General features: G+C 31.3%; 1 protein-coding gene across 1 annotated transcript; it reads right to left on the bottom strand.

Moving 5' to 3' along the window:
- Positions 1–7,218: 7,218 nt before the first annotated feature.
- On the bottom strand, positions 7,219–13,622 carry LOC118179441 (uncharacterized). The gene has a single exon (XM_035348616.2). The coding sequence runs from the start codon at positions 13,086–13,088 to the stop codon at positions 11,577–11,579; it is 1,512 nt and encodes a 503-aa protein (XP_035204507.2). The 5' UTR covers positions 13,089–13,622; the 3' UTR covers positions 7,219–11,576.
- Between the last annotated feature and the right edge of the window lie 9,316 nt (positions 13,623–22,938).

The following is a 22,938-nucleotide window of genomic DNA, read 5'->3' as shown; positions in this document are numbered from 1 at the left end:
TTTCGACATCTAGGCCAAATAAAGGACATTTACAGGATATCCATTCCACCTCAAATGAATACAGTAATTTACTGCTTATAAAGAAAATATGTTACTAAATAGCATAATTTACATTTTTTTTTAAATCGGTTCATCGATTTCATCTGAATATTCTTCATAATTTTTCTATTATACCTGCAAAATTAAACCTAAAATGCAATAAAAGTATCCAAATAAATAACCCACTTTGTTTTCCAAAATGCATATTTTCGTCAGGTTGAAGGATTGGCTATGGATAATCCTTTCAGTCCGGTACTTGCTGACATTTATATGCACTATTTTGAGATGAAATTATTTGATAAACTATCTTTTCGTCTTTGGATTCGGTATGTAGACGACACTTTCGCGCTTTTTGACGGTTATAAAGAGGATTTATCCGAGATTCTATCTATTATGAATTCAATTGATCCAGCCATCCAATTCACTCTTGAAATTGAATCCAACAATTCCCTCCCCTTCCTTGATATTCTTATAATCCGCAATGAAACTGATTTTAGCACTACTGTGTACCGTAAACCCTTTGCAGTTTGTTTACCACCCCATGCCACCCTGTTAAGCAAAAAATGTCTTCTTTTTACTATTATGTATTCCGCGTGCTTAAAGTTTGTTCCTCTGAATCTTTGCTTACCAATAAACTTAATTATTTGAGAGCAGTTGCGATTGACCGTGGATTTTCTCCCGTGATTATTGATAAAGCCGTTAAAAAAATTTCAGATTCCCATCAAAAAAGACATTCCACTGTTAGAAATAATATTAATGACCTTGTTGTGCTTCCATTTTATCCTTCTGTTAGCTATAAAATTCCACAGATTCTCCAGAAATTCAATTTTCAAGTCGGTTTCTCCCCTATTAATAAAATTCACCCTTCGATTCTAAAAGATTGCATTTCTGTCTTGAATTCTTGGGGAATTTATAGTATATCGTGTCAGTGTGGTTTAAGATATATTGGCCAAATAAAAAGAGCGTTGAAGTTTCGTATCAAGGAACATGAATCTTATGTCAGAAAAGGCGAAATTAACAAGTCTTCAATAGCGTATCTTAGTTGGACATTTAACCATAATTTTGACTTTGGGTCTGCAAAAATTATCAAAAAGGCCATCCATAGGTGAATTGAATTTTCTTGAGGCTTTTCATATTCACAAAGATTTAGCAGGTTTAGTTAATGATTTTAAGTTCAATCCAGTCCTTCATAATGCCTTTAAAATTCTACTATCTTAATTCAGTTACTATTTTTGCCGATAGATGGCGTTACTTCCTCGCATTTGGTACTACCAGAAGATATAAAAATTCGTTCAGTGGTTAGCCGGAACACATCAAGCAGAATGCTTGATAATCTCGGCATAAGTGGAACTTGGAACTTGCTTTCCATTCCCAAGAACGGCGCAGGAGAAAGAAGTTTTTAATATAACACACATTAGTGACATGCAAGTGCGAATAGTCGGTTACAACACATGACCCGGCCCGGTACAATGTTGCCGCTGTCAACGCTACGGACACACTCACAGAGCTTGTCATAATCAGCCGCGATGCGTCAGATGTTTAGATATACATCAATCGTTTCAATGTCCTATCAAGGAAAAGAAAGAAATTCCTGCAAGATGTGTGCTTTGTGGTGGCTTTCATGCCGCTATAAGCGTTGATTGCTCGGAACACCCCAGCAGAAAATATCTCCAGAAACAGAAAATTCCGCAAAAACAAGATTTCCCAAATTTCATTAAACAAAACTCCGAACAGCAAAAAACAGAAGATACTAGTAAAAAAACCTTCGCTAATGTTGCAGCGAATAAAGAAAATGAGAACGGAAAAACCAAAATTTCAGATGTTAAAAACCTTGATGAATTTAAATCTTTAATCTTCAAACTAAAAGACCTGTATCACAAATTTACAAAAGTCACCAACGAAAATGAGAAACTTGATTCTGCTCTGCAGGCACTCGAACTGTTTGTTTAAGATCTATTTTGAGCTAAAGAGACCAGATGAAGATGTAGCTGAGCGGTATAGACTTCGGAATTTTTTGCTCCACGAGATTGCAGGTTCGGTCCCAACCGAACCAGATAAATTTCAAATGGGACTTGTAATTATTATTTCTACTTCTTTATTTACTCCAGAATTTTTACTTTTATTTGATATGTTACAGTTTATTTAATGTGATTTAACTTTTTTACAAAAATTTTTTGAAATTTCGAACATTTGAAGTATGTGAATGATGAATTTTCCAGAAATTATGCCAAAGATTATTGCCAAAAAAGTTTTTATTAAAACTTCTGAAGTTCCCCCATGATGTATTCGAAGTGAAATATATTATTAGAAGTCTCACGACTGATACTACTTAAAAGTGTGAAGATCCAAGATCCAAGCTTTCCATTATTCGAAGTTCAGATTTGGAGCGTGAAGGTGCAGTTGTTCTCGCTCCCTATTTTTATTTTTAACTTCGCTAATTCTTTGTCCTTTGTGTTACATGTTTGATCAGATAGCCTGGCTCAGTAAAAGTAGGCAGCCAGTGTAACTCTGATTATAAATCCGGTTATAACCACGTGCAGTGTTGATAAGGACCACGCGTAGTGTTGATAAGGACCACGCGTTTCTGAGACTCCTTCCCCTTTAGTTTTCTTCTTTCTAGGTATTCTTTCTCCTGATGAGGAGGGACCTTTAGCTGCCCTCGAAATCGATTGAGTGTTTCAATATACTTACGCTAAATATAAGGTTGTTTTTACGATTTTGATTTTGAAAAGTATCCAATACATATTGCTTTTTTCCAAGCACCTACTTATCATGCTTGTGAAATATTTTGACATACAACATAATAAAAATTATATGTATAATAAATATGTATGCGCACTCAAATTTTAGATGGCATACATGGAACTGGTGCATAAAGGCTGAGATGCATGATGGATGGAAACAGTTCTTAATTTAGGATATGGTTAATTGAATTGAACATACATAGTTATACTCTTAAAAAGACATGCCATTTTTCGTTAATTACAAATATACTTTTCAATAATCAGCAATATAGGTGGAAAAAGAATGGGACAAATTACATGTTAGCATAACAGTGTGAGAAGAGCAAAGATCATATCGTTGTTAAAATTAAGAATGCTGAAGTTACTTTGATAAAACATTTCTTTATTACTATTGGTTTGCAAAAATACAATGATTTAGTATTAATTGGATGAAAGATTTTATTTTCTCTTTCTTGTAATGCCAGTGCAAGAATCATTTGCACTACATACAAATATACAAATCATATGACATTTTGAAATACAGTAGAAGTCCAGAAATCTGCAAAGCTTGGGACCAGAGGTTGTGCGGATTTCAGGACAGAAAAGATAAAGCATAATATTCGGACTAAAAGTGCAAAATAAATAAGACGTATTAGACACATTTAATTAAATTATTATATACATTATTGCAATAATTTATTGTGTGCATTAAATTATTATTACATATATAAATTGATTATATTATTCATTGTATTATATATACACAGCGTCAAGGTTTGCCGATTTCGCCTCATGCAAAGATTTCCAGTTTCGGATTCCGGTGTTAGAATCATTGTTGCTGTAAAATTTAACAGCTTTTCTTTATTTTCCTGTATATCATACACAATCGAGTTGCAATTCCATACCATTTTGTTATAAATTGAGGACTAGTACCTACCTCCATCTTTTGACGAATTTGCATTTTTTGCGTTACTGTCAATGCAACGTGTTTACGTTTTTCAACGTTCCAAGCAGTAAAAATATGAGTGCATTTCTTACCCGTCATTGTATTGAAAAGGGCTGAAATTTAAAATATTCTTAATTGATCCACAAAATATCCAGATAAAAAAAAAAAAAAAAAGAAGCACTAAACAATCTCGTGAAATAATAAAGCTCAGAAAATACAACAATGGGAACTTGAACGAAGAGTTGAGTGAATAGTCTTTTTTACCTCGATGCAGATTTAAAGGAAAAAAACTTCTATCTTATTTTTTTAACTTTTTTATGTCAATAATTTTGTATTTCCATTATGACTCATTATTATTTGATAATTATGACGTCATTATTCGATAAGTATTTTTTCTTCGATATTTCGTACTCAATGTTGCGGTTTCCGGAACCTATAAACTGAATGTTTATATTTTGAGAAGCAACGCGAATTTCAGGAGTTGGCGGATTTTCGGTATTTGACTGTAATAGGTAGCAAAAATGTGTATTCCCCCCTTGTGCAATTTTCTCTTAAATTTTTCCAGCATATGATTTAGAAACTTCTAGTTTATGGTACAATGTATATTACAAGGGTGGCCAATCTGCAGCTCTTTGAAGGATTATTTGTGGCTCTCGATAAATGTACCCGAGTTCCCTTTTCATTGTTGTGTTATTATATTTTAAAAAATTATTATCGTTCCATATGTGTTTCAAAATGTCTTTTAAATTACTGACAACAAATATGAAAGACTTCTTAAATTACTGACAACAAATATAAAAGACTAAGTGCAATGTTGTAATAAATTTAATTTCCGTCCAAGTTAAGAATGATATAACTCATCAAAATCGCGCGAACGAACATAAACAGTGACGTAACAGTTCCGTTTGTTGGATTTTCTTCCCCTTCGACTACCTCGTGAAATATGAGAAACATTTAGGAGTCAATGACTTGTCCAGCCAATTGCTTCTCGATGAATGACTATCTGCGATCTACGCGATCGACCGACTCCAGACCGATTTTGAATTTGTAAACTTTCATTGCAACGAGAAGTTGACATTGCACTCTGAAGGAAACAATTTGTATCATTCTAGGTACGGATATAATTTGTAATCTGGAATTTTTGTTAATTCCACAATTAAGTTAAATATAATTTGTTTTGTAGTATGTAAACACATGTTGTTATTATTTTAATAACACAAAACTTGTATTTTCTAAATTTATTTATTTCCAGTTCTTTTAAAAAAATGACGACAGATAGCGAAAATAAAAAAAGAAAATATGAGCAAGAAAATGGAAGTTTTAATAATGAGTGGGAGGAGAATCAATCAGCAGTCAATTTTGATGACCTTTAGCAATCAAGCTAATAATGTGGCTGAAGCCAGTTTTGTTATTGCTTGGAACATTGCTCATGCAAAATGCCCGTATGGAAAGGGAGAGTTTATTAAAAAAATCTTGGAAGATGTACTTAAAGTTTTAGATCCAAACGTTGTTTTGCAAATTCCCATCTTGAGACACACAACCGAACGACACATAACTGCAATGAACACATCTCTTAAATATAATTTTAAAAATTATTTAAAGAACTGTATTGCATTCAGCTTAGCCCTTGACGAATTGACAGACACCACAGATCTTCTGCAATTGGCAGTTTTCATACATTTTGTTTCACCTGACTTCGTTGTTAAAGAAGAATTATTAGATTTAGTAGTACTTTCCCGGAGTCAACCCACGGTGTCGATATTAAAAATGCATTAGATTCCATAATAAAAACTTTTGATGTGCCTCTTAATAAACTTTTAAGCATTGTAACTGATGGAGCTACAGCAATGCTGAGTAAAAAAAATCGGTCTTATTGTACTTTTAGGAGATGATTCTCAAATTCCACAATTCATACCGATTCACTGCATAATTCACCGAGAACATCTCGTTACAAAATATTTAAAATATCCTGATGTTACGAAAACTGTGTTACACATTGTAAATTACATTCGCACCAATGCAAAAAATCATCAACAATTCAAAATTTCCTTGAAGAATTAAAAGAGGAAGAGCTTCCAAATGACATTATTCTATTCCATTGTTAGATGGTTATCTAGCTAAAAATGTATTAAATCGATTTGTAGATTTGTTTGATCCCATAACTGCATTTCTAAAAGAAAAGGAAATAACCTATTCAGAATTAGATGATGACGAGTGGTTACTTAATGTTTTTGACTGATGTCATGGAACATTTGCAAACAATGAATTTACAATTTCAGGAGAATGATAAAATAATAGCTGACCTCTCACAGTATATATTTAGTTTTCAAACTAAATTACAAGTTTTTCAAAAGGACATTAAAAATAAAACATTTTATCTTTTTCCTTGAATTAAAAATATTTGTTCCAATATTAAACAAGAAAACTCAACAAGTATATAAAAAAGCTAGGAGGAATATTGACAGAATTCCAAAATAGATTTCAAGACTTGAAATATCTTAAATCGTCCCTTGATTTTTTTCTGAATCCATTTGAAATTAACATAATTCAAGGTGAGTTTTCCATTTCCAATATAATTATGACCCAAAAAGCATCTGGAGAATTAGAATTAATAGAGATGCAAAAGATCAAGCTCTACAATTAAAATATAAGTCGACGGCGATTACTAAATTTTGGAAATTTGTACCAGAATCAAAGTATCCTGAATTTAAAAAAAATCTGCTTGTCAAATTATTTCAATATTTGGAACAATATACTTATGTGAATCATTTAATTCCACTTTAAAATTCTTAAAATCCAAATATTGATCAGTATTAACTAACCAGCATCTAAAAGAATTACTGCGAAGTGCTGTCACTAATTGTTCACAAAATTTGAAAGAATTATCAAGAGATGTAAAATAAATGTGTTTAATTTTTAATATTTAAATTTAATACACATATTTTGTATTTTTATTTATATGTTTACAGTAAATATAATTTCTGTAAAAAAAATTTAATACCTTTTTTGCATACCTTTTAAATACGTGTTTAATTGCGGCTTGCAAAAAATTTCAAATTTTGAAAAATGGCTCGGACTATCAAGGAGCTTGGCCATCCCTAGTATATTATATGCACAAATAAAAAAGTATTTTGAATAAGTAAAAAGAATATTATTGAAATTAGTAAGTCCTTTGAAATACATAATATAATATTTATGCATCTTTCTGTTTTCTTTTAAATGTGATATGTTTATCATTTAAGACATTTCATCAAAAACAGTATAAATTGCATATTTGACCCCTCCATGTTTAGTAGTAGTATTAAAGGGGGAGCAAATATGCAAGTAAATACAGTATATATCATGGTATTGTTACTTTAACATACATTTTCAATGTTCTTATTTATAACTTCATATACATAATTGTATTATGATTAATTAGATGACAGCCTTATATATGCACTCTGGATGACTTAACATGTTATAACTCAATATGTACTTTTTCACTGTATTAAATCAAAATAAATCATGTAAATGAGAAAATGGTTTTATTTAATTAAACTGTGTTAAATCAAAATTTTGTACAACACATTTACTTGAGAGTAAAATTGAATGTATGAATGACATATATCCTTATTTATAAAGAAAAGATGTGATTCATTTACTAGTATTCCACAATAAATAATTAATAATAAAAATCAAAAGTTAAACGGCATTGAAAATTTTGCTAGTTACAAAGTCCGTTAAAAAATTTGCAGTATTTTATAACACTTTTCTATTGTTTAATTTTTGCTGCTGTGTGGCTCAAACTTTTAAAAATATTGGGTACTTTTCTCCAAATGTCATCACCTCCTTTTCCAAAACCAAATAGAATATGTGCACTAAGATATGGTAGCCATCAATATAATTAGCAATTAAATTTTATTTTATGTATCTGAATTTGATAAGAAGATTATTTATTTTGCTATTTTCTGATTATACATATCCTCACAAAAAGTTGGTAACTTATTTGTGACTTTGGGAAAAATTGAAAATTTTGCTAGTTACAAAGTCCGTTAAAAAATTTGCAGTATTTTATAACACTTTTCTATTGTTTAATTTTTGCTGCTGTGTGGCTCAAACTTTTAAAAATATTGGGTACTTTTCTCCAAATGTCATCACCTCCTTTTCCAAAACCAAATAGAATATGTGCACTAAGATATGGTAGCCATCAATATAATTAGCAATTAAATTTTATTTTATGTATCTGAATTTGATAAGAAGATTATTTATTTTGCTATTTTCTGATTATACATATCCTCACAAAAAGTTGGTAACTTATTTGTGACTTTGGGAAAAATCTACTTATTTTTATGGCTCATTTTGTCAATTAACAGAATTGCTATAATCACAGGTATTGTTTTGTTTGTAAATAATAATAATTAAAAGTATTTGATAAGAAATTTTAAAAGAAGAAAAACAAAAGTATATATGGCTGATATTTACATTTTTTTAACCAATAAATATTGTTTAAGTGTTCAAATCTGAAAAGATCCAACATTTTTCCTCCATCAACTTGGTAAATTCCATAGTTTCATCATAATTCTGTATGCTTTATTAAAAAAAAACTGTACCTTAGAAGAGGCCATATGACAGTGAAAGTGTGTAAATCTACATGTACTCAATCACATCTGTCATGAGCACAAGCATGGTTTGGCTGTTCTCAAAAATATATAAAAGCATACTAATGTTGAAACCGGGGTTGTGTAAAGTCATTAAGCAAAAAAGTCATAATTTTGACTAAGTTTTAATGTTGCTAAGTAAATGCCAAATTGGGCAATTTTGTTGTTAGACAATAATTTTAATCCAATGATCTTACTTTACAGGGTACACAGTGTCAAGCTTGTGCGATTCTCCAATATTTCTTTAAGTTAAAATAGATAGCTGCATGCAGGACGAGAACAGTAGCAAAGTATCATATAATAAAAAGGTTAGTCATTATTTTAGGGTGCCCCTTGGATTATTGCCAAATTGTTGTTTCATTTACCTGAGCACCTGAATAGTTGAATGTTATGAAAACCATATTAAGACGTGATTGGTTGCAAGACTGTGGTGAATTTGACTGATGGGAAAATATTTGTAAGGGCTTTTTTCTGCATTGGATGTCAGGAAGTACGTTGCGTATTTTGTGCTTCATCATAAAATGGCTGCCGGTGGTAAAGTGGTTGTTTGGTGGTATAGAACGACACAGCGGAAGGTGTTTTTTTTTTCTTGAAGTGGTTGAGGATGAAAGAAAAGAAACTTTGTTGGATATAATTCAGCAGAATATTTTACCTGGAACAATAATCATATCCAACTGCTGGAAGTGATTGTCTTTTTGATAATGTCTTAATTCACTTCTCAGTAATTCCCGCAATGATATTTAAGGATCCGGAAACTGGAGTTAAGGAATTCTGTGTGCCACAGACTGAAGACACATAAATTTCTAAATATGAAAACTTGATATTTTCTTTTTGCAGTGCATTTATGCGATAACATGTAGTTCCTTTTTGGGCTGTAGTGTAAAATTGGGTGCCCCTTTGATTAGCGACAAATTGTTTTTTATTTTGGTAATGAAACCTCATTTCTAGTTACCATGATAGTTTTAACTCCGTTTTAACTTCCTGATTTTTTTTGATTGATGTGTACATGGACACAGAGTTTGTGCAATTCTTTGACTTTTTATTCAGATTTTATGTAGCAGCCATCTTGAAACTGTGCCTTCCTGGTGCCGATCTTGGCATCAAAAAAGAATCGCCAAAAAACAAGGGGCAACCAATTGAAAACTTTTACCCCTTTTTTATGTTATTTTATTGTATGATTCAAAACAGTTTATTGAGCTTCGATAAGCTACAAATTTTGTTCAATTTTGCTGATGAGTAAATTTATTTTAACATTATATGACATCATCATTCTCCTGATTTTTTTAAGTGAAAATAGATCGATGTTTACCCAGACAAAGTCAAGGGAGAGCGCAATACCGAGTTTGAGCAATTCTCCGATTCTTTTTAAGTAGATTGATGTGTACATGAATACAGAGTTTGTGTAATTCTATGACTTGCTATTTTGGTTTCGTGTAGCAGCCATCTCGAAATTGTGCCTTGCTAGCCAATCACCAAGAAGCACCGAAATATACTTTTACCAATAAAAAATATATATAATGTTTGATGTATTATATAAGCCTTATTTGATAATTAAAATTTGTATTTTAGATATCAAAAATGTTGCTGAATTGTTGTATCTATGCTTTAGATATTTTTCTAGTATTTGTCAGCTTATGATTAATATCGATAGTCTGACAATCTTTGGAAAAAAATGTGGCCAAAATCACAAATGTAAGTAAAATTAGTAACTTTTATGATAATGTTTTTATTTTATTAAATCTTTTCTTAGTAAGGCAATATTTTAAATGCTTAAAATATAATTCCATTGTACATATTTGTTAAAGTGTAACGTTAAAAGTTAAGTATAGTGATAGAAAGATTTACATTAAGGCAAGAATAAATGATGCTAATAGTATTTAGGATGATAAGAATAACAGAGTGAAAATGTATTTTTGAAAGGGAAAAAAATAGAAACTCTTAAATCACATATGTATGAAATTGAATTTATAAGGTACTTCCTGACTATTCACAACCCCACTAATAACACGTGAAAAAATATGGGGAAAATGCAGAATCACCCACTGCTTGCCGCGTTTTTAAGAGTTGTACATACTCGGTATGTACACATCGACCTATTTTCACTTAAAAAGAATCCCAGAATTGAACAAAAATGACATTGCGCCCTCCCTTGACTTTATCCATGTACACATCGACCTATTTTCACTTAAAATGTCAAAGAAAATTGACAAACATCCAATTCTTACTCTTGTAAAAACAATTCTTACTCTTGTAAAAAGCGCTAAACAAATAAGTGAGCGATTTTGCACTTTACACAAAAATACTCATAAGGCAAAGTATTATGTCGCCCAAATAATTATATGAAAACCTACATTAGCTTGGCAAAAAATTAGTCAGCAATGAGTTCATGACTTTTTGGCGAGATGTGCAGGTAATTAGACAGTACAAAAAAATACTAGATTAAGCCAAATGAAATAAGTTACTTCTATCAGGAATTTTTGTTTGTGATAAAAATATTTCAGGCTATGAAAATTTCAGGCAAATAGCTCTATTTTTTTTATCAAAAGTTCTGAATATTTTTCATTTATCATCAGTGCTTATGCCTTCATTTCTCATTTACCCTATATCTTAGAAATATTTTTAAAGGTCCAAAGTAACTTTACATTTTACACTAGTCTATTTCTAACCAAATTAAAATTAAATAAATTATTTGTGACTACTATCAAAATTCATATTTTGCTTGCCCAACATTTTAATATACTGCACATTTTTTAACTTAAGTTGCTGTAACCAGTATTTATTCCATAGCAAAATATAAGATTGTAAAAATGTTTAAAAAAAAAGTCTATGGTGAACATTAACAGAAATGTATCAAATGCTTTAAATATAAAATATAATTCAGGACAACTAGTTACATGCTTACCTTTCTTTACTTCTATATAACTACAAAGAAAATTTCAAAATTATTCAGATCTGCTAAGATATCTCTAATTAAGCAGTTAACTTGCTTAACACAAAAACAAAATTTTAACAATTACTACCCAACTAACAAAATATTGTTAATGATAGAAGTACTTTTTTAAATTATATAACTTTTCACAACACACATGAGAATTTAATACTTGATAAATACATCTTCCATATTGAAAGAAATAATATTTAAGTATATTATAATGTCATGTAATTTATTACACAGCTTACATACATATTTTCTTTAATTACATATGCTGTTTATTGTTAAATGTGCCTTCATTCAGAATTTTTCTTTTTAGCATTATGCACTTTAGCACAATGAGACTTCATATGATCCTTTGTTTTAAATGCTTTTTCACATACCTCACATATGAAAGGTCTATCATTTTGATGAGAACGAGTATGTACAGTAAGCTGGTACTTTGACTTGAAGCCTTTAGTACATATATCGCAGATATATGGTCTTTCTTTAGTGTGAATGCGAGTGTGCACAACAAGTTTACTCTTCGATACAAAAGCTTTATTACACACACTACACAGGTAGGGTTTTTCTCCAGTATGAATGCGGCAATGCATGAGAAAATCCTGTTTGGTTCTGAAGCATTTCTTACATACTTCACAAACATGTGGCTTTTCTCCAGTATGAATAAGAATATGTGCTTGAAGAGCTGGCTTAACTCTAAAGTTTTTATTACATATTGTACAATGAAAAGGTTTTTCTCCGGTATGAATGCGACAATGGACAGTCAAATTAGATCTTGTCACAAAAATTTTATTACACACATGACACATATGCTTTGCATCTTTATTATTAGGTATCTTACGAATGATCACCTTATCTTTATTATGAATTTGTTTATGTGAATTAAGTTTACTTCCTGATACAAAAGTTTTATAACATACATCACATTCAAAATTTTTTTCTCCAGTATGAGTAAGTAAATGAAGATGAAGATCACTCCTCCTGGCATAACGTTTATCGCATGCTGCACATTCATAAGGTTTCTCACCAGTGTGAACTCGAGCGTGTTTAGTAAGTTGGCTTTTTTCCTTGAAACCTTTATGACATACCATACAGACATGAAGGCGTTTCTCTACAAAATGAGAATTTACATGCTTCTCCATATTACGTTTTATCTTGAAAATTTTATTACATATTTCACAAGCATAAGTTATACCTTCTTTTTCATGAATAGGATAATGGGCATCAAGCTTGCATTTTGTTACAAAGCCTTTGTTGCATATTGTACATACAAAAGGCTTTTCACTCAGATGTATACGGTTGTGCACATCAAGTTGATATTTAGTTTTAAAACATTTCTGGCACACGTCACACTGATGAGGTTTTAGTCCTGTATGAATAATACTGTGCACCTTAAGAACACATTTTGTTGTAAAACCTCGATTACATATCTCGCATACATAAGGTCTTTCTCCTGTATGGATACGACAATGTACATTAAGTTTACTTTGTGTAGTAAAACGCTTATTGCATAAGTTACAGGCATAAGGTTTAGTTCCAGTATGATACATATGATGAAGGGCTAAATGATTTCTTCTTTTGAAAGTTTTATTACACAGCTCACACTGATAAGGTGCTCTTGCATTGTGATTAAGTTGGTGCACTTCTGAAAATTTTTCGGTTGTTTCTTCTTCTTCTTCTTCCTGAACTTCGGAATGTTCTAAAAAATCAGACTCTTCACTTAAATGCTCTTCAGATGTATCACAATCATAACTTTTTAAATTATCAGGCACAATTAACTCACCGTCTGAACAGTTATTATCCATTTTCCTTTATCTAAAACTTCTAAATCGGGTGTTTCTAAAAATTCCCAGTAGTTAAAACAAATTTAAAAACTAGATAGCCGAATCTTCTTCGCTGTAAAAAACTGTTTTCAAAAGATTATAAATTTCTTCTTTTTATTGATCTATCAGCTGGTCGTTTGAGGTCTCTATACGGCGAAAAGCTCTCCAAATGTCACTGATTTCTAAAACTGGGAACAATTATATATAATTTCATTTACAATAGGAAAATTACTTTTACCTTGCGTTACAAAGCTATTTAATTACCTAAACTTATATAGAGGAAGATCACAGTTAAATATACAGACCTGATACAATTAACATTTCTGATTTTCGACTCTTGTTTGACTACTATGCACACTTACAAACACTATGACATATACTTCATTTTCTAAAGTAAATTTATCTAACTTACAGGATTAAACGTACATAACGCGAAATTTAATCTTCGCCGCATAGCTATACTACGCGTAGAATTCAACGCATCCCAGCCTTTTAGCCAGTTGGATAACACGAGCAATTCGCGTTCTTCTTCTGTCGCTTTGTGACGTATGGCTCCCTTTCAGCACCATACGCAGTGCTAAGGTTCCACTTTATGCAGTAGTTCTTGCACATAAAGATGATGCACTCTTTCCTGTGTGTTCTTCTGACGAACTTGATAAATAAATTCAGCGAACATAAATACTTAACATGCCGAACTTACATTGCTGTCCAAAACAACTTTTAGAAACTAATAATATTTCATGATCAGATTTGTTTCAATCTGATTTGCTTTTTCATCAAATGAGCAAAAGTCAAACGTAGCTGCCTCCATCCAATCTTAATAGTTTCTGAAATGCAAATAACAAACATTCGAAAGAATGTCAAGTAATAATGTTTCTCCGCAATTTCTTTGCTTAATTTCAAATGCACCAAATCCGAGGAGGAAAGGTCGCTCGCGTAACGAACTCCCGCCAGCGTATTTCCAAACCCTACCCCACTTTTCGAATTTTTGACGTCACGGAAATATCGACTAGTTTCACCTGGCAAGACGCCTACCCCACACTAGCGTCTACGGAGAGAAGGCAACTTTTGGGATCGTGATCTGATCCTCCTGTGCGCATCTCAATTTGCGCATATGCTGCCGTGCACTTCGTGAAATTTTGTTTATTTACGTGAAGTACTTTGTGGTTTTGAAATTTGCGTCATGTGTTGAGAATGGATGAAATTGTATTACATCTGTATTTGATCTACAGTGAAATACAGTTCAATTAATAAATCGGTGTTTGTTAAAAAAATTAATTTATGCTTGGAGATAAAAAAATAAAATTTTTGCTAATGAAAGTTATTAAGTAGTGCACTTTTCATTAAAAAAGTTTATTTCTTTTAATACATTAAACATTAAATTAATTATATACATTAAATAATAATGAAATATTAATGATTGTTGTTAATTAAGCATGCCTATCTTCTGTAAATTATTGCTAAAACATGTGCAAATAATGAGGAAATATACGTTATGCTAGTTTATTTCTTAGCAGGTAATCACAGGACCATGATGGAGAGTGTCTATTATTTGTTCCTGAAATTTCTTTATTGCTTATACTAAGCTTATGCGTTAAAGTGTATTAAAAAGCTTATTTACGACACATATGAGCACATGTTGCATCAGCTATGTGATAAGTTGGTGTTACATCTGGCATTTCAACTATGAATTAAACTATTGACATTTCATCATCTGTACAAGAGCAATGAAGTGCACTGTTTTTCCATATATCCTGACTGTACTGTATTTTAATTATATCATTAAGTCGTGCATGTGAGACAAATGCATTAAATTGTTATTACAATAGTGTGAAAACAAGAAAATTAAAGTCAATTTCTTTGAAAAAACTGTTACTTTTTGGAAAAAATAAATACTTTAGACATTCATATTCATCATGTTATTCTCAATATATTTACAATGTCAAGCTAATAATACCTAAGTATTATTTGTGATAATTTATCATTTTAAAAGAGGTATATTATATGTCAAGGACAAGGTTGACAAAGAAAGTATAAGAATTCTTTCTGTAATTAAACATGATTCACTACTCAGTACTAAAATAAAGAGGTTTATCAATCCATGAATAACGTGTTTTTATGTACATCATCTTACTGGATGGTTGCTGCCAATGAATCGACTGTCTGTGTAACAGCTGGAGAACAAGGTGCTCAGAATTGTCATTGATGCTCTGTGTTTTGTCTTAAAAAACATACATCAACCTGGATTTTAAAATGAAATTAATAGACATGAAGCTTAAATAGAAGTATCTAATTTTAAAATAACTGTAAGAGCCATAGCTGCAGTTTACTTAATAATTCAGATATTCGTGATTTTATCATTGAGGAGCCTTTCAATGGCTAAGGATTATGTAACATAACAGTATACTAGTAGACTACAGTTAGTAAATTTGCAACATTTTTATTGCTAGTTCATAGTTGAGATATTAGTAAAGACCATTTCAGGTTGAATGTTAGCTATAACATTCTACCTGAACTGCCTACAGTACTTCGATCTTGCATGTATTTTCACTTACTGTCTCCAGAGGCAGTATTTTTTGTTTTTACATCCAGAGCTCTTTGATAGTGTTTTTTCCACACATGACAGTTCAACACAAATCGAAAACGGGGGACACTTCTACATAAAAGAAACATTCAATTGTTGGATGGATGATAGTACTTTGTACAGTTTGGTGGCATTTATGTAAAAATTATGTGTTGGTTATTTTTCAATAACTTGCAACAGTGATTTTGATTATAAATTTGTTTTAGGAAATTCTAAGCTACTGGATAACAAAAATATAGATTTTAGCAAAATGTTCATGTTATGCGTAAAAAATGAAAAATACCTTAAGATACATTTAAAATGTCAAAATTTCGGAAAAATATAACACTCTTTAAACCTCAGTTTCCTTACATCTAAATAGTATTAAGTGTGAAAATTTGTATAATTTATATATTTTTAATTACTTGTATAATGTATGCACTTGTGAATTCAGATCAATTAGTTGTTTTAACTGTTTTAAAAAATGAAGCAATATTATGCAGAGTAAGGAAATCAAGATTGTGATCCAATGACAATGAGATTAATGTTTAAATGTGAAATGGAAAGTTGTTATTTATTATATTATCAGAGAATTATTAAACTGGGCATAATCGCCAAGGAAGGTATTGAATGCTACGTGAAAATATGTTTACTAAAAAATTTGAGTTTCATAATGAATGTATCCAAACACATGTTTTGAGTCAAAAGTTTGAAACTTGATGGCTGAGTGTAAATATAAAATTATGGATGTTTAAATACTTTGTAATTAGGCACATAGGTCAGGTTAATCTTTTTAAATAAGGTAAGGAATGCAAGAGCTATATGCCTAAAGGAAAATATGCCTTCATGGAGGAATTTCAAGGCAAAACTGACGTTTGAGTGCATATTAAAAAATAATACATCTAATTTTCCTTCAATTTATACATATTTCATATGTAAAAAATTCTGATATATGCTACATTACTGTTAATTACTTTACTTGAAAAACATAGTAAGTACACAGAAATTTAAGATTTGCACATTTCGAAAAATATTAAATATATGAGTATACATTATCCTTGTAAAAAGCATAAAATACATAAATATTTATTAAATTATTATAAATGTATTTGGAAATGAAGGATTTATTCTTTCATAAACCCCTGTTAACGTTATTGTGAAGAAATCTAGTTATTAAATATATCTAAATTTATAATGATTATAAATATTATTTAAATATATAATAACCTTAACATTTAATTGTAAACATAGATTGAAATTTTTTAGCAGGAATTTTTTATTTGCTATTTCAGCAACAATTATTCATACTGGAAAGCAATCTGTTAAAAAGTGCTGTAAAGCACAGTCTACAAGATGTGTACTTAATTTTATCTATCAAATGCCTGGCTATTGACCATTAAAGTGCAGAGCACATGTCCAGATGAGCAGTGTCCATGACTTGTCCAGAAACACGCAAAGTACATAAAAGTGAGGTAGACAGATGTGTACTTAAGGAATTAGTAAAAAATAATTTTTAGAATATGCATTGTTGAAATTAAGGATATAAAAAAATATAATACAGTTAAAAGTCTTTAATCCGGACTCGTCGGGACTTCAGTGATTCCGGATTAGGGGTTTTTCCAGATTATAGATCATAAATTTAAATCTGGTAAGATGGCATGCAGAAATTAGACAATTAAAAATATGAAACCATAATTTCTGTGTTGACGCATGCGCAGAAAGTTTGTAGCTTTGAGGTCCGGATTATAGATCATTCCGGATTATGGACATCCAGATTAAAGACTTTTGACTGTAGGTATCAAAAGAATTCTTTCCTTACATTTTGTAATAAATCAGTTACAAGTTTTAAACAATATTAAAAATAAACTTTTTTAATCCATTTCAAAAATACTCATAGAAAGTTAAGTACATGGAAATCAGTAGCAATATTTAACGTATTTTACTATGGAAATAACAGCTGCTCTAATTTGAAATTAACCGAACTGAGCATTAATTATAAAGTAACTCTGATTTTTAAAGGATGCCTCAGAAGCTAAAAAATCATTCTGCATTTGAGAAGGTATTTCAGGAAGAAGCTCTGTAAATAGGAAAGAAATAATGCATAATTTTGATTTTAGTATTATAATAAACTTTGATCTTAATTTTTGTAATCATTAACCAAATAAAATCAAATTAACTTAAAATTTCTTTGTAATGTAATTAACAAGAACTTGTGAAAATATTTCATTCAAATTAAACTTTTCTGGGAAAGTATAGCATTTAATTCCGCTCAGAATAAAACATTGTTTTAAAATATTTTCTTTTTACATACTTATGACTTTAAAGTATTACGGAAAAAGAAAATATATATATTTATATGTATATTTACGATGTAATTACAAAATGTGTACCGCCGATTATGTTAAAACCTATTGATCTTAATGGATAGTCACTGAATAGTTTGGTTTCCACGAGAGGTGCACTACTGCTTCAGGGCAGTACACGAGGAAAACCAGTTACGACCTCTCCTCTTATTTCTACCTCCATTATTTAAATTGAGGATTTTGGATCTTTAGAGAGTGTTTCTGGCATCTGTGTTGGATGGTCAGATTCTTCCAGCTCTAGTATAATTAAAAGTATCAGCTTTGTGTTCTCATGCCACTGATACTTTAATCTGATGTGCCAGTAAATTAGTGGCTAGCTTAATAATTAACTATGTAGTCTTAGACTACTGATCAACATTTTTCATTTATTTGATTGTTCGCATTTATTTGCATCGCCACTAGCCGTGGTTATGCTTTAAGTTCAGGCCATGCTCTGTTTTGTTAAAAGTTCAGTTTAAATAAAAAGGTTGTTTTAAAATCTTTCATAAAGCTTTGTCATAATATCTCAAGTGATAATTATATTAGGGTTATAAGACTAAAATTCCATTATTAGACCAAGAATAACCTTATAACTTAATGGAAGTTTAAGATATTCATAATGACTAAATGTGTAAGTTTATTAAAAAGTTAATAGAGACAGAGCTTAAATTGCACCGGAGCCTGGCTCCGGTACTTCTTAGTTTTTGGAATAAATCATAAATATAGCCTAAATAAGAAGGCTCCGGCACTTCTTTTATGCAACTGAACAAAAATTTGATCTCAAACATTTAATTTTTTGCAGTAAAACTGTATTACAAATCGCTTATTAAATTTTAATTTATCTCTTTACATTTTACTTAATTTTAATTACTTTAATAATTTATTTAATTAAATAACAATCATTAATTAAAAATAATTGATACTTATTAATATTAATTAAATAATAATGAATTAATTTGGTATTAATTAACTATTTAATTTTTAAATTATTAATGATTGTAACAGTCATTTTATTTATTTATTTACTTTTCTTCCCCTTTGCTGACAGTTTAGCATAGGGTTCTGGCACTTCTAAGTTTAGAAATTAAGTCCTGAATAAGGATATTTATTAATTATAGGAACTTGATAAGTAACCTTCACCAGCAATTTAATAGCCAGTTGATTGTGTTGTTGCCAAAGTAATTTTGTCATGATTTGAACATGGTTATCTTCCACTGTCGGGGCCGTTCCTAGCGCGGTGCAGCTGTAAAATTATGCAACAGCTGAACACTCGCGATACTATGACTAAATATTTTTAATTCATTGTACTTGTCACATGTAAATACTTTTTATACAATTTGTCACATATAAGTACTTAGTGAGTATGAAATAAAAATTCAACTAATCATTAAGATTTTTTTTTTTTAATTTGGGCACTGTATTCTTAGGAAAGTACACAGGCAGCCAATGGCCTAGGGACGGCCCTGTCCACTGGTGTAAATCTGTGGTGTTAGTCCAGCTGACAAGTATTTCATATTTCTGGTGTATAACTCTCAAGCTACATTCTGCAGTAGAATTGCTTAAAAGTAAGAATGAAACAGGGATAACACATATGTCATTCATTTGCTGCACAAAGTCTAACTCAAGATATTTGAAGTTAAAGCTCAGTTATATTCACTGCATTGCAACATGTCGAGAGAAAGGCAATTTTTATCCTTACCGTCCTACACCAGGGATGGCCAACACACGGCTTTTACTTTTTATGCAGCAACTACAGAAAAGTATATCATTTTTAATAAAATTCCCAGCAAGTCTGTAAATTACTTCCAGAGAACAAACAGGCTCTAAACAATAATGATATTGCTAATATGAGCTCTAAACAATCATGCATACTGCTTTATTTCAAGCCTTTCACATTAACTATTACAGACTTTGATTTAACCCCTTAACTGCCGCGGGCGTATATATACGCCTTGCTCAGCCGATGCGTTAACTGCCCCAGGCGTATATATATACGTCCTTCCAAACTGCTATCATTTGCTTTGCGCTGCTACACCTAAAATTATTCACAAAGTTAACGCATCGGCTGCGCATCTGGGACAGTTAATGCATCGGCTGAGCAAGGCGTATATATACGCCCACGGCAGTTAAGGGGTTAATATTGAAGCAAATAGACATAGAAGATATGCAAATTCTAGTGATCTGTTTGCTCTAATGCGTACCAATGATGGTGATATGTTACTTAGGGTTATCATGTTTTAGGTTTGAAAATGCTAGACTGTAGGAATCTGCAGGAAACGGGAAAACGAACACTTGCCCCCTCCTCCAGAATTGAGTAAAAAATATATTTTTGCATCAATATAATATTGTATATTTCATAATCTGCTATAAAATCTTCAAAATGTGTGCGTGTGATTATGGCAAAGCCTCGAGGGCTATCTGCCTAAGAGGAGGGATGCCTTCGTGGAGGACTTTCTACGGAAAACTGCCTCCTATACATGTTACACATGGGGAAAACCACGAAAACGCCCATGCAGCCAGCCCATTCACGGGATTCGAACTTCAGACCAAACTACTAGTCTTCAGCGACTTTATCGCTCGCTCGGCCGCTGGTGGGCCCAAAAATCTTCAAATTAAGTAGTTAAATAACAATGTGTTGATTTGATTGTTGGAACTGGAATATGGCAAAGATCATGTGGGGGAGGAAATACCTTCATGGAAGACTTTTTAATCAAAACTAGTTTGTTGGTTTGGTTTATTTTATTATGGCAAAGCACTTGATGGCCATCTGCCTAAGGGGAGGGATGCCTTTGTGGAGGACATTCTAAGGGAAACTGGCTCGTATACACATTACACATGGGGAAAAACATGGAAATGCCCATGCAGACAGCCCGTTTGAGGGACTTGAACCTCGGACCAAACTACCAGCGTTCAGTGACTTTACCGTTCGGCCGCTGGTGAGCCAAAACTAGCTTGTATTCATATTCATAAATACTTCAGGTGTTAACTGACATACTTTATCTTCCAGATGTGCAAAGAAAACAGACAAAACTTCCTGCTCACTTCTGTTTGTAATAATAAATGCACAGGGAAAGCCGTGAAGCAAAGCATCAAGTAAAAGCAGTGTGATTAATTCAATTCTGTAACCGTTCAACCTATGTGTACCATTTATACATATATAGTCTGATCCCAACTTTTGAAGAAAGTGCCTCTGGGAGTCATTCATTTTCATTAATGTGAAATCATCATTTTAAAATTCAGGATAACTTTCTAAAATTCTATTTTAAGGCTTATAAAATAAAATAGAGTTGTTATCCTCACTAGTAATTTCATTAACCCCAGGCATTTCATTAACATTTATACAATCATTTTTATGCCTTACAGCATTTGATTGTGGATTATAAGAATTTTTGGTACACTTCTGTTACTAGGACCAGATTCAGAAATGTATACATTCATATGTACACATATATATGCATACATGAACACATCCATCCAGCCATACATGCATACATTTCTGATTCTGGTTCTGATAACGGAAGAGTACCGAATTTTCAATATTCCATAAATCATTCTTTGTCAAAAGATGCAGTATCATATACAGAATCTTGAATTTTATCTAAAATTTCATCAAAAGATACTTTTCCAGCAATTTAAGTTACATAAATTAACATTAGAATGGTATAACTGCTGTTCTAATTTTGTAAGAGACAGATGCCCTATACCCTTTCTATGACTTACAATGGGTTTTTCTATATAAGCAGTACATTTTCCATTATTAAACTGGCTTACTGGGCAATAAGCATTAATTTTGTTACTCCCTTGTATTTTTAAATGTCCCATGCCTTGCACTTTAGATATAAAATAATGTCCTGAATGATGGCATACAAAATAAATATCTTTTACATGTAATGGGTCATGTTTCTTTGTAAGTTAAAAAAATTTAGATTATGTTTCGATTTCAAAATTCTCCTTTCACAACATGAAATCATTAAACACAGAGAAATCTCTCTCTTCTTTTTCAATGACTATTTCATGTTCCATTTGCAAATGTAATGAAAAGTTTTCCTTTGGAAAACCTTCATTACATAATGTGCATTTACATAATTTTTTAATGATGAACACTCAAGGGCAGTAAATGCACTATCTGATTGTGAAAATAATAAATTTTTATTATTGTTGAACTGACGACTATAAAAACTGCATTTAAATTGGAAAACTTTATTTTTACTTGCTTTGAGTAATGTTGTTTGTTGTGATATATGCAATTTCATGCAGTGACATTTTAGATTGCTGTTACTTGAGAAACATTTTTTTGGAATCAGGGCAGCTAAAACTTTTTTGAAGTTATACTGGATTTTGAAGCAAAAGTATATGAAATCGAATTACCATTGACGACTTTATAAAATGCATGATCTGAATTGGAATTAAATATTTCAGCAGTAGAAATATGCTTTTTATTGGAATGTATGTTCTTCAAATGATGCTATAAATTGCTGGCATTTGAAAAACACTTTTTGCAAATAGAACAGTTGTAAGATTTTGAAATTACAGTTTTCTGAAAGATGTTACCAATCGTAATCAAAGCGGAAATGTGAATTTCAGATCTATTGTCTTGAATGATCATTGAATCACCACCCAGCTCATTTAAATTGGTGCTATATATTCTAATATTCTGAAGCAGAATCCTCACAATATTCCTAAGTATTTGGCCGTGAGAAGGGTCTTTTATTGAGAGATTCTTCAGTTCATTATTAATATGTGAAAGCAAAATTCACATACTAACGAAGCATAAAACGCACGAAGTTATGCAAAATGTAAACAGACACATTTTTGACGTATCTGTTAACGTCACATGATGCGCGAACTGAGATGCGCGTAAGACGGGAGGATCAAATTCATGATCCCAAAAGTTGCCTTCTCTCCGTAGACGCTTGTCAGATTCCGT

The sequence above is a fragment of the Stegodyphus dumicola genome, chromosome 2 (genome assembly GCF_044657685.1).
Source record: "Stegodyphus dumicola isolate Sdum_Otavi_A_Nest chromosome 2, ASM4465768v1".
Classification (NCBI taxonomy): Eukaryota; Metazoa; Arthropoda; class Arachnida; order Araneae; family Eresidae; genus Stegodyphus; species Stegodyphus dumicola.
The sequence above is the reverse complement of the archived record's forward strand: the minus strand, read 5'-3'. Positions and strand labels throughout refer to the sequence as shown.